Genomic DNA, 15,209 nt, shown 5'->3' with positions numbered 1-15,209 from the left:
AAACATAGTTGAGTAAAATAGGTTCTTCCGCTTAGTTTATTGTTAATATGCTTCCGCGGGGTTCTCAACCACCGCCTTAGATTGTGTGATGCTGTGTTATCGATAGAGCGAAGTGGACGCGGTGGCATCTGGCACGGTTCCATCACGGAGTGCTGCTAATCTTGGACACCTCGTACAGGTAGGCTCCGAGCAGTTTCGTCCCTTCGATGTAGTTGCGGACATCGATTTTCTCGTTCTGCGAGTGTGCTCCATCGTCGGAAGCACCCATCGGCAGCAGCACCACATTCTTGCCCGTCGTTTGCTGCAGTGTCAGTGTGACCGGAATGGAGCCCCCTTCACGTGTCATATCCGGATCGACGCGATAGACGTGCTTCGTGGCCGTCCGAGCCGCTTGATAGTGCGGATGGTTCGGGTCCTCCGTCCACGGTTTACCACCGTGCGCCATGCGCACGGCAAAATGGTTCGGTGAGCCACGCTCGGTCCATTTCGCCGTCAAGTACTCCGTAACGTAGCGCTCTATCTGGTCGGGCGTCTGGTTGGGGACAATGCGGATCGAAAACTTGCCAATCACTTTTTTCGGAATGACTGTCTTCTGGCCCGGCTCGTAGAATGCGCCTTCGATGCCGTGGATGGACAGACTGGGCTGCCGCCAGCGGTGCATCAGTATCTTGGTTTTGTCCTCCTGGTGCATCAGCTTCCGGGCACCGACCTCGCCCCGATAGCTAGGGACGTCGAAGTGAATCGCGTCATAAATGGCCTGCTCGTTCGGCAGCATCGGCGCCACCTCTTTGTAAACGTTCGGTATCAGTATGCGCCCTTCGCGATCCGCCAGCGTGCCCAGCAGATACACCAAATCGTTCATCGCTTCGTAAACGGTTCCACCGAACACGCCGCTGTGCAGATCCTTGTGAGCACCGCTGACCTCGACGTCGAAATAGCAGATACCTCGCAGACCGTACGTGATGCACGGCTTATCGGTCCCCAGCCAGTAGTTGTCGGAAATGCACACATAGTCCACGTCGGACAAGAAGTCCTTTTGACGAGCGTACAGCAGCTCATCGAGACCCTCGCTGCCGGACTCCTCCATGCCCTCGAACACAAACTTCAGATTGACCGGCAGTGGTTCCTTGATCGTTTGGTAGCCTTCGATCGCATGCAGCCACCCGAGCACCGGTCCCTTATCGTCGCTCGAACCGCGCCCGTACAGTTTGCCATCCTTCTCCGTCAGCACGAACGGTTCCGTTGCCCAGCCGTCCTCCAGGAGGGCCGGCTGCACATCCAGATGCCCGTACAGGCACACGGTTTTCTTCGCCGGATCCTACCCAGCCCAAAATGGGGGTTCCAAAGAAAAAAGAAAGAACGCCAATTGAACAATAGCACACTACGATACGACGACGAAGGCGAAGGTCGAAGGAAATGCCCTGAGGGAATGCGATAAGCCACCTGATGATAGCACCTCATAACCGTTCATCGCGAGGCAGCAGCACATCAATCAAGTGCTTGACCATTGAGGATCTATTGATTGCTCATTTAATATCATGTTGCGCACATAGTAACGCGAGACCATCCCCCGGCGAGCTTTGCCGAGTAGGGTAAGCCCCCAACCGCACGAAGAGATCCGTCCTCTTATCAGCAGTCCCGTCCCTTTATTTGTGGTCGGAGCATGAAGTAAAAATAAGCCACAAATCAACAAACCGCGCGCTGCCCCGGGTGTTTTCATTGCGACAAATAAATTATCGCGCATGCAAAATGATTAGTCACCCTTCATTGAAAGCCGAGAACGAACGTAGAAGGCTTACGTTTGCTGCACAAGCATTTTGTAGCAAAAGCAAGAGCTTCGCGGCGCTGTTTACTTGACAATGCACTTTTGTATGACACCACCGAAGAAAACATTTATACGACGAGATTGTGTGTACATATTAAACGTCGTCACGTCCCACACACCGCCGTTCCGGCCACGATCAGTATAAAGTTCATTGACTTTTCGGCAACCCGGCTTTCGACTCTAGGTTAGGGGGTATTTCGACTTCCCTTTTTCGGGCAAGCGAACGAACATCGTCGGAGCGAATGATCGCCGGAAAGGGGGGATGATCCACTTACGTTGCCAAGCGTCCCTAGGATAACTTTCGGGAGATCCAGCTCGCGACCATCGGATAACTTTTGTTTGCCCACGTCGGCCAGCTCGACCGTCGCACCGAGCTTCTTCATCCGGTCGGCCACCCAATCGACCATACGGAAGATCTCCGGCCGCGAATCGGCCCACGCCGAAACCGATTTGATGGCGACCGCTTCACGCAGCGCATCGATGTAGCGGCCCTGATTGGCATCGATGTGGCTGCGCAGGGAGCAGGGAAACAAGGGAGTGATTATTTGCAAGAACCCACCCGGTACCAGCGGAACCGGTTCAGCCGGCCTGGAAATACCTGAACAGTTTCTGCAAAACGGTGGGAAGCTGTGCGTCTGCCATTTCTCAAATCAATGTACTATGGTTTGCGCACTCACGAACGACGACGATGCCACGGGAACAATTGCCGAAAAACACTAAAGATTTGTTCCACTCAACGCTTCGGCTACGACTGAGTAAATTCCGGAAAACTTATCGGTACATCGGTTCGTACTTATCGCGCGCGCAACCGCACGCACACACAGGCGAACGGGAATATTTTCGTTTACAGCATGCAGCTTCACAGCTTCAAGCGTGATTCACGCGATGCGTCGCATTCCCGTGTGGTTTTCGATCATTTGCAGATCGTAAGGAACCGCAATCGCGGTTCCATCCCGCGGGGCATCACAAATCGTCGTAGGCCTAGATAAGGCGTACTTCCGGTTGCTGGGAGATTCACGCGTTGTGTTAGCGATGCAACAAAGCATCGAGGCGGAAGTTCGGAATACAGAAACTAGTCCCTAGTCCATTTGATTAAAAATATATACAGCATCAAGAGAGAGAAAAAGATAGGCGGGCAAACACCGGGGAACCTGGAAAAGAACTAAACATCGGTAGCATGTGTCATCTTCCGGCAGAGACATAGACAACAGAGCGCACAGCGGACGCTCGAGAAGGAGAGGTTGTTTCCGGTTTTATTTGACGCGGGGCTCTATTTTGTGGACTACGCCTTTTTGGGTTGGATTGTTTTGCATAACACGTACGTGTGGCAATGAATGTTTCGTCGTTCAGGTCTTAGGATTTGTTTATTATTACATTCGTTAGAGTTAGAGAATCGGGGTTATCGTAACACGTCGTCGGCGCGCCGTGAATTGTTTTGGAAATTGAGGTTCGCCGGGTTTCCGGCCGGCACACGTCACCACGCGCCGCCGTTGGTGCTGCGCTCCTTCGTGTACGCGTATTTTTACAGTATTTAAATTGTACGGGCTTCGCATCGTGTCCGCGCGTGTCGTCGTCCTTTTGACGCGTGTTTTCCTTCGCCTCCCAACAGCGGTCGGATGATGTCGTTCCATGAGTCTTCCTACCTCTCGTTAGGTACGCCTTATGAATTCTGAGTTACACATCTTGTACGCCTAACACACACGCCTAGAGAGAACACCAACAACAACACAGACAATGCCGCTAACAATGCCGGGTGAGGCTTCTCGATCCCGACCCTGCTTCGAATGCTTTGGAAATTCGGGATAAATGGATATAAGATATATGAATTTTTGTGTGTGTGTATATATATGTGTATTGTTCTTTGTTTAATTTGTGTCCATCCTTGGAGCGGGATGTGATTTGGGTTTCTCTGCCACGCTGAGGAGATACAAGAGATGCTACACAAAACATAACAAGCCTACGTGTGACGTCCCCTTTGTTTGGCTCTCTTCGCCGGCCTAGCAGGTCCGTCCCGGACGACGTAAACTTAATGCTCCTGCTGCTCGTTGTCCCGAAATTGAAGCGAATATGAATTGCAAAAATCTCAAGTCTGAATCTGAACACTCAATAAATGAGGGCGTGAAACGGAGTTTGTTGTTTATTGTTGATCGTTGCCAACTTAACCTATCTTCTCTCTCTCTGGCTCTCCCGCTATGCCTCACGTTATTTGCGGTTTCGGTTTCCATTGCAATTCATGTCTTCGGTGTTTCCGTTCCAATAGGTGTCTTTTCCGAACCGTTTCCATCTACTTTGCTAATGTTCGCGCTCATTTCAACTTTAATCAGTGCTCCCGGAGGATACCACCACACACAGCAATTCCATCCGAACCCGATCCGCCCATCGGATGTGTGTTCAATTAAAACAAAACGTCCCCGGGGCACAGTTCCACGCACGGTGCTCGGCGGACCGTTCTCTCTCTATTGGTACTTTTCTAGTAGTAACAGCAAAAACACATGATGATGTGATAAGGAGTTTAATTTTGATTTTTGTCTACCACCACACACCACACGATCGAAAAAGACAAAAACACACACACACGATCGACTAAAGCCCCACGCTTGTGTTGGGGTGAAGTGCATATCTGTGTGCAAAATATCTCACAAGAAGAGAGATATAAAGAGGAACTGGTGCCGGGACACGCATTTTGTTTTGCTCAATCGTTAAACGTATAAATATTTCTTAAAACAGATATATCTCCTCGGCTCTCTCTCGCTGTATTCTCTCGATTGTTCTTAACATCCTCCACGCACACACAAACTCTATCGCTCTCTCGCTCTCTATCTTGCTCTCTGCGCTAGTATTACGATTTGTTATTATTGTTACAATACATTGTATGTCTGGTTTTCTTGTCCAACGTTTCGTGCAATCCGCTGCACGAGTGATATAGGTTACACTGCGAGTGGCGGCGGCGAGCGAAGCGAGTTTCGGACCGGGCACACCCGCCGAGCGTGTGCACGACGAGAACCACAAACACACAACATTATGATTAATGGCGACGATTAACAGCTTCACTTCATACCTAAAACGGGAGAAAAAGGATCGGTTAGCATCGTCCGGCATCGTGGATGAAGATCAAAAGGAGAGTTTTTCTACTGTCAATACTACTCGACTCGACGATCGCTTCGATCCTGGGGTGCTAACAATACACACACACACATCTACTAGGAAGGTAGCAGCAGCAGCGACATCTAAATTTCTAATTACAATTTAACGTTCTTCTGGCTGGTAACATGAGTCTCTCGCGACCGCTTTCGACTGGTGTGCATCTCCGCGCACGTTTTACTTACGGCGATTGTACACGGCGCGAGGGGCTACATGCCATCAATTGGTAGGATTCGAGAGCCCCGAAGAACGGTGTTGATGGGTGTAAAAGGGGACGATGACCAAGGAGCGCATAACTTAATAACAACAACAGCAACAACAACGACGACAGTGCGTGCTGTTGCCGATCGTGGCACGGAGGAGGGATGATGATCGCGTTCCGATCAGACGAGAGCGCGCCCTCGCGATTGCCGTGGGGGAAAGCTTCAAAACTGGAGCAAATCTCCTAGGTCAGAAATGGTGCACAAAACATAAACGATTTCCTTAGTAATTGGTCGCTATGTGGAAAAATATAAAAAAGCAAATCGATCGACGGACATGCGGCGTCGTGCTACAACACAAAACCAAACCGGAAGCGTGATGATGATGATGAGGGCGCACCGCGTGCATTGCTGGCGGCCACACTCTGCTGCTCTGCCTGTGCTTTATCATGCGTTGGAAAGTACACGGGTTTTCATGCACCCTGCTACCCTCTCTAATAAACCGCTCCTCTATCAGGACACAAAACTAGCAAAGAGTTTAAAGCACAACGAACAACAACGGACAAGTGAATGAGAAACCGATCAAACAAATCAAAGGCGATCCTCGGGAGGAGGCGCGTAATGGCATGCACAGAACTGCACCGTCTAAGGGTATACCTACATGAGTGAGAGAGTAATGTCGTAGAGCAGAAAGGCAAAGTTTACCATTTTATGTTTGTTTTGGTTTTGTCTGAACGTGAGAAGCCACGTGGTACCGCGCGAACCGGGTGCTCCGAAATGCATTTTAGTGTCCTATGGTAGAGAGTTCCGATCGATCGATGGCGGCGAATGATAGGAATGGGAGAAATAGGCGTTAAACTCGTTAGCCGTTGGACACGAACACGAACACAGCACGAGCAACCCGCAACAGATATGGCACATTCAGTGGATATGGGAGGGCTCCCCTCGAAGAATGAGTCAGGCAGGCAACTCGGGCCCGGGGGGTTTCTGGCCCCCCCGGGGGACAGCACACAAAATAAAAACCAATAAAAGCAACGCCTTACCAGGTGTGTACACCGGTTGATTGGCCGTCTTCAGGCCCGTGCTCTCGGTCGCGGCCGACCCGGTGAACGGATTGGTCGGATTGGCCGATGGCGGAGGCATCGCGTACACCGGCATGCCGGCACCCTGTGCCTGGCCGGCTTGCGGTTGTGCCGTTACCGGGTTACCGCCGCCACTGCCGCCACCGTTGTCCTCCAGATCTGCCAGGTCCTCCTAAAACAACAACAAGAAGCACACATTAATCGGCGGGAGGGAGAAGGGAACACAATCGATCCGAGGGAGCGCGCGCGCGCATAACGCCAATACCAATAATGCTGCTGCGGGAACACAAACACGCAAAGCAAAACAAACAACAACTACCCGCCTATTGTTTTCTATTATACCCTACCCCCCAGGACGAACACACACAGAGGAACAACCCGTGCCGAACCGGGAACAATTGACTTGGCTCTTGTGCCCGGTGACTTGTTATCAAAAATTCATGGATCCCAACCAAACCGGGTTAGTTACGCGTGCGCGCGCACGTGTGCTACGACTAATAAACTGTGAGGAGCGTCAAACACAACAAAGCCATTACACTACGATTAGCAACGCAACCCCGTTTACCATGTACGCCGGCCAAACACACCCCGAGCCGCTCCGAACGAAAGACGCACCGCATTCTATCTTTCGGGACGGCCGAAGACGTTCGCTTGAAATTTATTTACCATTCAATATTATAACGCAAACTCAATTACATTCCGAGGTTAGGGCCAACAACGACGTCGGCTGTCGATCATACGGATTTTAACGTGCTGTCTTACAAGATCGCTGGAATTCTGTATCTGTTTGGGATGGCTAACACTATCTATCTACCGCTAACTGGTGCCACCAGAGCCTTTATTTGTCCAATTGACCCACACAACGGGGCACACAACTGCGCCCTGCGTCGATACACACAGAGGATCTACCAGTATGAGTTGTGTTAATTTGCCTCAACTAGTTTAGACCCCTTGGTGCTCGCTCTCTCTCTCGTTTCTGTTCTGTTTGGGTTGTCTACTTTTAAATTTAATACACATTTTGTCTACGAAATAGTTTCCAACTAAGTAAAGAAACAAGAAGAGAAAACAAAAGAGAAAATAAGTTAAAAACGGGTGTTAAGGAGCAATTCTACGTGAAGTGAAATGGTGAAACTCGATCTCTCTCGCTCTCTCTCGCTCAATCACGAGATGAGCAGCGGATCTTGTGGACAAATGGGGAGATGTTGTGATTCGAAGCGAGAAATGAACCAAAACGATTAGTAGAATATCGGTAGTAAAAAGGGAAAACGTGCGCGATGATGATGAGGATGAGTATGAGATGATAGTAATAAATGGCCACATAAACGAAACAAAAGGTGTACAAATGATAAACCAATACGTACTCTTCGCGATGGCTGTTCTGTGACGGCCGATCCTTCCCCTGCGTTGCTACTACTGGCACCATCTCTCTGATAAATGTAGAATAAAAAACAGCATGTAGAAAAAAAAACCGGATGATAGAAACATAGCGTGATAACATTGACTCGGTGATGGCGCGTGTGGATGAGAGGTGTGTGAATGATGAATACGCCAAGGAATCCCGGTCAGCCAGACCCGGGTGTTCCCGGGGGAAGTCAATTCGAATCTACACAGGCCAACGCAACAGGAGAGATCGTTAGAAGTGCAGTGCAATAACAGAAAAGTAGGGGCCAATTTGGATGATTAATCGAAACGAAAAGAACGGATGATATGAGCAATGATAACATGAGGCCAATTGTTGAGCAGCATTATCTTTTTTTGCATTCAAAAGATTGTGATTTAGCGCGACCGAACGAATTGATATATTCGATTTCTTATCCGCTACGTTTCGGGGGCCAACTGACCTACCGATGCCTGACCAATTCGTTCTACGCACATCCAATTAGAAGAACAAAAACCAAACTAATATCGGTTAGAGTAAAATTTTTTAGACACTTTAATCACACACACACACACACTTCACACGATAGTCGAACGAAAGGAACACCTTCCCTAACCGACAACCCAGGAGAACCTATCCCCTGCATCTTATTCCGCTGCATCCCGCTGTCGCACCGTTGCGCACACATTGATAGAAGATTTCGTGAAGACCAAGGATCAAGGCTTGCTATCCCAGTCCGCGTTTGTGGAGTCGTTCGTAGCCTAATCCACGCGCGTAATGCAAGCGGCGGCGTATTGAGTGCGCAAATAGTAGGGGTTGCAACAAGCGGCTAACAGAATGCTTTCTAACCCCACGGGGCGCCCGAATGTCAGCGATACGAAATCGAGTACTCACGTGCAGATGATGATAATCGCCAGCGTTCTCCGGCGGTACGGGTTTGTACTTTCCGCAGCAGAAGTTACAGCAGCAGCAACAGCAGCAGCAGCAGTAACATCCCGTAATAATACCGCAAATCATAAACAACGCCTAAATTGGAATCGATCAAAATACGGAATCGGAAGTTAGCCACATAACGCTCCGGTCGGGTCCCGGTCGGGGGGACACACTGTATTCGATCGCGGTTGACCCGTCCCGTGTCACGTACCTTGCAGGTAGGCGAAGTAACGACGAAGTAAGCATTGACATTTTCCTCGCCAAACTGCTCCGCAATGTACAGTCCAAGTGACCCATAGTTATCGTAGATGTTTCGCTTCGTCAAATCACTCAGTATGGAATGGGCTCGATTGACCTCTTTGAACTAAAACGAAACGAAAGAGTGGCACAATTAGATCGCCGTTGTCCGCCGCCGTGCCGAGTCCTTGTCTACCTTGTCCGCTGCTTCTGGGTTGTTCGGGTTCTTGTCTGGGTGGTACTTTAGGGCCAGTTTTCGGTACGTTTTCTTGATCTCATCGGCGGTGGCCGTTTTGGGCAGTCCCAACGTTAGGTACAGGGTGTCCCCGGATGTACTGCGTATGTGTGTGCGGATATGTGCGCCGAGAGGAAGAGAAACACACAGCATGAAAATTAATCAAACACAAAAAAGAAATAGCGCCATGGAACGACGCAAAACGACGTTAAATCACCCAACACCGAAATTGATTGCCTAAATCGAACGTGACATCCTATTCGAGCACATACTGTTTATGTTTTGTTTCATGTCCTCAACACTTTCGTGCATGCGTTTTGCTTATCAGTTTCGGAACCGTGAGTCTGTGATGTTTTTTTTTTCAACCAATCGCTTAATTAATCATTTGCGTGCTGTGCGTGAGTCACGCCGTTGCCACTTAGTTACTCGGTATACTGGGAAAACTCAATGCCTGCTACAGTTCAATAGCGATAGCGAAGATTTTTTCAATAACGTTGCAATAATTTCAAGCAAAGAAGAAACTACAAACGAACATTAGGATCCTTCGGTAAGTGCTTGTTCATCATGTGGCATGGGAAAAGAAATGTGCGATAGCCTGAGTTAGCGGTGTGCTGCCAAATGGTCTGCTGCGGCAGCTGCTCCGGGGATTCCTTCCACCTCAAGATGTTGTCTTGAAAAACACAACACGTTCGTGGTGTGCGTGAGCAACCGAGCCCGCAAGTATCGTACGCCAAACGACGTATCCTTGGACGAACCTACCGCACCACACACACAGTCACAAGGCATGCTGCGATAGTGTGGTGTGCGCCTCATTAGGATACACATATGATTAAACGATTTGTCCTTATTCGCACGAGAAGTCACAGTAAAACCACTAACAAGGACATGTGCCTGTTTGGGCGAGTTTCCACTTCACGGTGGCTGTCCAACATTTTTCAAGCAGCCCTTCACAGCTTGTCTGGTGGAAAAAATCGATACTTCCCAGTATTTAATACGATGCCACGGCTACACGGCTTTTTCATGCGCCAAGTGGCAAAAGTCGAAACGCTGTCGATGTGAACTTTCTTCTGCGCGTTTCTCTCCAGGGGGAGATATCATTTATATGGTACCTTGAGTGTAGGAATGTATGCACCACTCTCGTATGTGCGTCGTGTCCGCACCCTCCCACGACGAATCGTACTTACGATAATTTTCTTTTATCCATTGTGATAAGCCTTTTCGATGTGCAGCACACTGGCAGATGTTTTACGCCAAACGATACTGGCTAGCTTTGATGCTGTGGTGCGGCTGGTCTTCAGACAGCCAAAATCCGGAGAAACTACCCGGAACGAGTACTTAGAGCGTACGCTGGCTTTACATCCAGTCAGCAGACTTTGACCAAACGGCGATGACTTCAGCTCTACCGTGGCAAAGGGAGGTGCCCGCGTTCCCGCTGCTAACTCCCCGAAAATAAACCAAACTCACACACTAGGCAACCACACAACCGACCAACGATGGCACACTCAACCGGACAGTTTCGGCGGCAGCAATTACGTTTCGAACGCGTATCACAAACAGCAAACGGCTGTATTTTCACGGACCGAGTCTGGGCAGCGTTAGTTTTCGGATCGCAGCTGCACTGAAAAATCCAGCAGCTCCTTCGTTCCCGTGGTCGTCCGTACTTTGGCGCAGAACCCTGTATAATTTGCAGCGTTTACGCGCAGCCCCAACACGGCGTTTCTCCGGTGGGTCTGTTTTACTATCGCACCTTGTCTGTTCTTAGTTGTTCGCACATCGCCCCGCAGTGCGAACAGTGACGGAGGTACTGCTACGCGACACACTGCTTTATGCTGTGAAGTCTCTAACCTTACGCTTTAAAGGGCGGCTTCGTTGATTTTCAGCAACTGCTGTCATTTTCAATGCGACCTGTCGACAGAGAAGGCTTAGTTAAAGAACCAGTTCTCAAAACTGAACATTATTTTCGTGTACAGTTTAGTCTCTGAATAACATATTGCTTCTGTAAGTAGCATCGACATTGAAAATAGTTAAACGAAATGTCCAGAAAAGTTTTAAACCACCTTGAAAATGAATCCCGCATTATTTTCCATCTTCGTTTCCGAATGGCCCGGTGAAAGTTCTGGCACAATTCTTTTTTGTTTCAGCAACCTTCGCTATTTTGTTTGACGTTTGTCCATCCGCAGAACTTTCTGCCATTCTGTCACAAACTTTGGGTGCTATTTTTCAGGGTGAGTTCGGCTTCAGATTGTGGAAAACGAAACGAACGATAATCGTAACTCTATTTTTGCAGAAAATCAAAATGTTTGCCCGCGCCGCTAATGTTACCCGCACCGGAATGACCAATCTGGTCCGATACTCCCACTCCCACGGTGGAATCCCTGGCGAGGTAAGCGTTTTCACTGCGTCCACATTACATAATGAAAGAGAATATTTGCACTAGCGATCGAGATTGTTGTGACCGGGAATCAGTTTACTAACTGTCTACTTCTGCTCTGTAGAACCTTCCGTTCAGCCTCACCAACCGGTACAAGCTGACGGCTATGTTCATCGTGTTCTTCGGTTCCGGACTGGGTGCTCCGTTCTTTATCCTCAGACATCAGCTGTTGAAGAAGTAAATCACCTGAGCCCTGCACCGGACCGGTCTATTTTCCATCTGTTAGTGAGTTTTGGAAACATGCGACGTGTAACCACCCCAGATTGGGGAAGAAAACAGCAATAAAAACACCCTAATCTGGGACACAAAAAGTAATACGATGTTACGCACTCACGACCACCATCCACCAGCGTGGCTGTCTCGTTCGGCTTAGGCCTGCCACCGAGCGAGCTGCCACCGCAAGCGCCGACGCAAAGAAACCAATAAATAATCAATCACCGATAAATCCGAACAAATTGAGCTACATAAGTTTTCATTTTACCTTATCACTGTGCAAATGTCGGCAGCCTTTTTTCGGTTGACGGTTCACGGCCAGTGGGAGGTATGTTCTGAGGGGCAGCGTTTCAATCTGGCCTCCAAAAGGGAGTTACACGTTACATTCATTGACTCCCTTTGTACGTGGGGAAATTCAAATAGTAGGCGTCCCAGCGTATGACGTCTTCAGCGTATGATGAGTTCCATGATGTAAAAAACCGTTTTAAAGCTCTGAACGAAACGCCGTCCAAAGACGGTTGCCTGAGGTCCACTCAAAACGACGATGGTCAAGAAATCTCAATTCCACCGAACCGCCTTACCAAAGAGGGTGTAAAAGCCTGCCCCCAGGCCGACGAGCCGAGAATAGGGCGTCGTCTTCCATCAGTTAGTTTGGCTCCTGTTGTTCGCGCTCGAACGATTAGGAGCCTAAGCTACCTTGCGGCCACTGCAGCCCATCTCGTGAAAAGAACTAAATGTTTTGAGCACTTTTCAATGGAAGAGGCTGGACATATCCATCTGGACATGCTCCGTTCGATGCTCTGGGGAAATCAGAGTTCAACTAGCCGAAACTCTGCCCGCCCGGCAAAGGTAGCGGCGGCGTGGTAAAATCCGCAAAAGGTATAAATAGGACACGTTCGTCGGATTGCGCGTTCAGTCCCTCGCTAGTGTTCGGTAGTGGTGCACAAGGGGACATTTCTCGATGACGATGTCCACCCGTCGCCATGGTTTGTGGATCCAGTGGCCGTTAGTGGTGGTTCTAGCCGTTCAAGTGTTTCACCAAATTTCACCAAACGCCTCCGGAACGGTCGGAAATGGTACGCCGCCACCAGGCCACAGCAGCGCAGTCAATAATTAATGACTGGCCCCAAAAAAGCATTAACCGTTTTACGATAGATTAAATTTTGTGCCCGTTTGGCACAAAAAAGTAATAAAACAAATCGTCCGTCCGCGCGTGCTAATTGAAACATCCTATTTTACGGTTTTCCAATTTTCCAAACTGCCACCGATGGGGGCGCCTGGTCGCGTGATCGCGTTAACACCGGAACTCTAGTAACGGATGCGAAAGCGTGGTTCGAACGTATGAACGCGGAATTACAATCGCTGAACCATGAAGCGGCACAATACGCTTGGGATCTAAGGTACTACGGCGAAGGCACTCTCTTCCTGTCCCTCTCTTTATCGTCCTGTGCTCTCGTAACGTCCTGTGTCTTTCGGTTCGGTTCGTTTTGAAATTGCCACTAGCACACCAGGACACGGCGATGACTCCCACGGCGAGGAAGCGTTCACGCTCGAGAGCATGGTCCAATTAGCTCAGCGCAAGTCGATGTGGCTGTACCATAGCTGCGAGGAAGGCAGTAACTACCGGCAGTACGGGTGGCCGTACGATCGGGCCTACTATTTGCTGTGCCGTGGTGCACGAAACACTCACCAGGAACTAAGGTACGCCGCTAGAGGGCGTGTGGCCGACCGAATTCGAATGATTCCGTGTGCGTTTCTTCCAGCGAAATGGCCCGATTGAGCGCGTTCATCCAACGCATCTACACCGAGACTGAAGTCTGCATTCCGGCCGACTGTGGCGCAGGCAACCGTCACCACCAGATACCGGATGGTGACTTTTTGTCGAGCAACACCTTCGTGCGCCATCCAGGACTACCGGTTACACAGTTGAACCTATCGTCCGTCGGCCTTTACACCGCCCGGCTTGTCACCGGCATGACGAAATTGACCTGTTTTCACGGTGAACCCGATCTCGAGCGGCTTATGTTGGGCGGTGTGCATCCGTGCGGTATCGAGGAAGAAGCCGCCATTCTGCGGTGGGCCTGGGAATCGTGGCGAATGGCCGTCGGGCCTCCGATGCGCCAACCGTACGCCAAACTGATCGGTCTCATGAATGCCGGGTGCCTGCGTGGGGCAAATCAGCGTGACGTGGGGGCCTGTTGGCGCGAGGAACTCGAAATACCGGACCTACGGCTGCAGGTTCACCAGCTGTGGCAGGAAGTGAAACCGTTCTACCAGAAACTTCACGCCGTGGTGCGTTACTTCGTGCGGCAACGGTATCCTGGCGAGGCGAGGCGCATCGATGAGACCGGTCTCGTGCCGGCCCACCTTCTCGGAGGCATGTGGAGTCACAGCTGGATCTCGTACGGTCCGCACATCATCCCGCACGCGGTCGACATCGATCGGCAGTTTGCGAGTGCCAACTGGTCCGCTGCGGATCTTGTGCGCCGGGCGGAGGACATTTACGCGTCGATGGGTTTGGAGCGTATGAGCAATGCGTTCTGGAAACACAGTCTCATTGGAAATGCGACCACTGCGATCAAGTGCCACGGTACGGCTGCCAACATGTTTAGCGGCGACGACTACCGAATGATTGTGTGCCCGGCGAACGCCGCCACGGCCGTGCAGGATTTCTACGTCGCCGTGCACGAGACGGGTCACATCGTGTACTACATGGAAGCGGCCGCCAAACAGCCGACCATCTTTCGCGACGGAACCACAGCCGCCTTCCAGGAAGCGTTCGGTGACGCCATCTACCTGGCAGCCATGACACCGCAGCATCTGGTGCGTTTGGGTTTGCTCGATTCGAAGCACATGGCGCCCCCTCGGTCGGACCTCGTTGGCGGTGGAAGTGGACTCAACTCGTTCGACTATGCGTTTCTGCTGCGGATGGCATTGGCGAAGGTGCCGACCATCCCGTTCGAGTACCTGATGGACCTGTACCGGTGGGATCTGTTCGACGGAAGCGTCGACTATCGGCGCGATGCGAACGGATACTTTTGGTACCTGCTCGAACACGAACAGGGTATTCGTGCTCCGCCGAGTGAGGCCGGTGAACGGCAGAGCGCGCGCGATGAACTGTTCGATGCCGGTGCCGGGTATCACCTGTCGGATAATACGCCCTTTGTGCGCTACTTTTTGGCCAGCTTTCTCAGCTACCAGATCTACGAGGGACTGTGCCGGAGCGCACTGTACGGAACGACGGGCAACACGGATCCGAACGCAAACGAGATCCCGATGCCGCTACACCGTTGCGATCTGTACGGTTCGAAGAAGGCGGGCAAAAGTGTGCGCCAAGCGTTGGGCCTCGGTGCCTCTGTCCACTGGACGGACGTGCTGGAGGAGCTGACCGGGAAGGAGGACATTTCGGCGGGCAGCATGCTTAGGTATTATGCCCCGTTGATCGAACTGCTGGACCAGTTCATCGACCAGCACCAGCTCGTTGTAGGCTGGATGGCGGATTAATCTTCTTCACTAAACGTGGTTCACCGTACG

At 50.6% G+C, this 15,209-nt stretch overlaps 4 protein-coding genes across 11 annotated transcripts; 2 read left to right on the top strand and 2 right to left on the bottom strand.

Moving 5' to 3' along the window:
- Positions 1-25: 25 nt before the first annotated feature.
- LOC128277447 (cytosolic non-specific dipeptidase) lies at positions 26-2,564 on the bottom strand. Its single transcript, XM_053015903.1, has 3 exons — positions 2,424-2,564; positions 2,101-2,335; positions 26-1,318 (listed from the first exon to the last, which is right to left on the bottom strand). The coding sequence occupies exons 1-3, from the start codon at positions 2,465-2,467 to the stop codon at positions 143-145; spliced, it is 1,455 nt and encodes a 484-aa protein (XP_052871863.1). The 5' UTR covers positions 2,468-2,564; the 3' UTR covers positions 26-142.
- A 552-nt stretch (positions 2,565-3,116) lies between these two features.
- On the bottom strand, positions 3,117-10,686 carry LOC128268779 (dnaJ homolog subfamily C member 5 homolog). Of its 8 annotated transcripts, none has more exons than XR_008269167.1 (9): positions 10,216-10,686; positions 8,993-9,131; positions 8,771-8,923; positions 8,521-8,652; positions 7,610-7,675; positions 6,210-6,420; positions 5,872-5,958; positions 5,152-5,411; positions 3,117-4,883 (listed from the first exon to the last, which is right to left on the bottom strand). XR_008269167.1 is itself a non-coding variant. In XM_053005992.1 (7 exons), exons 1-7 carry the CDS (start codon positions 10,233-10,235, stop codon positions 4,873-4,875), a joined length of 732 nt encoding a protein of 243 aa, XP_052861952.1. In that variant the 5' UTR covers positions 10,236-10,686; the 3' UTR covers positions 3,117-4,872. The 8 variants fall into 8 exon arrangements, 1 of the variants encoding a protein (XP_052861952.1); XR_008269166.1 differs by having other exon boundaries at positions 5,152-5,408; XR_008269168.1 differs by lacking the exon at positions 5,152-5,411 and having other exon boundaries at positions 5,828-5,958.
- A 509-nt stretch (positions 10,687-11,195) lies between these two features.
- Positions 11,196-11,777, top strand: LOC128267636 (cytochrome c oxidase subunit 7C, mitochondrial-like). The gene is made up of 3 exons (XM_053004521.1): positions 11,196-11,256; positions 11,319-11,414; positions 11,527-11,777. Exons 2-3 carry the CDS (start codon positions 11,328-11,330, stop codon positions 11,641-11,643), a joined length of 204 nt encoding a protein of 67 aa, XP_052860481.1. The 5' UTR covers positions 11,196-11,256; positions 11,319-11,327; the 3' UTR covers positions 11,644-11,777.
- Positions 11,778-12,995: 1,218 nt separating this feature from the next.
- Positions 12,996-15,179, top strand: LOC128279180 (angiotensin-converting enzyme-like). The gene is made up of 3 exons (XM_053017899.1): positions 12,996-13,075; positions 13,179-13,376; positions 13,439-15,179. The coding sequence occupies exons 1-3, from the start codon at positions 13,017-13,019 to the stop codon at positions 15,177-15,179; spliced, it is 1,998 nt and encodes a 665-aa protein (XP_052873859.1). The 5' UTR covers positions 12,996-13,016.
- The last annotated feature ends 30 nt before the right edge of the window (positions 15,180-15,209 follow it).

Source organism: Anopheles cruzii, chromosome 2, assembly GCF_943734635.1.
Source record: "Anopheles cruzii chromosome 2, idAnoCruzAS_RS32_06, whole genome shotgun sequence".
Classification (NCBI taxonomy): Eukaryota; Metazoa; Arthropoda; class Insecta; order Diptera; family Culicidae; genus Anopheles; species Anopheles cruzii.
This window is presented reverse-complemented; position numbering and strand designations above follow the sequence as displayed.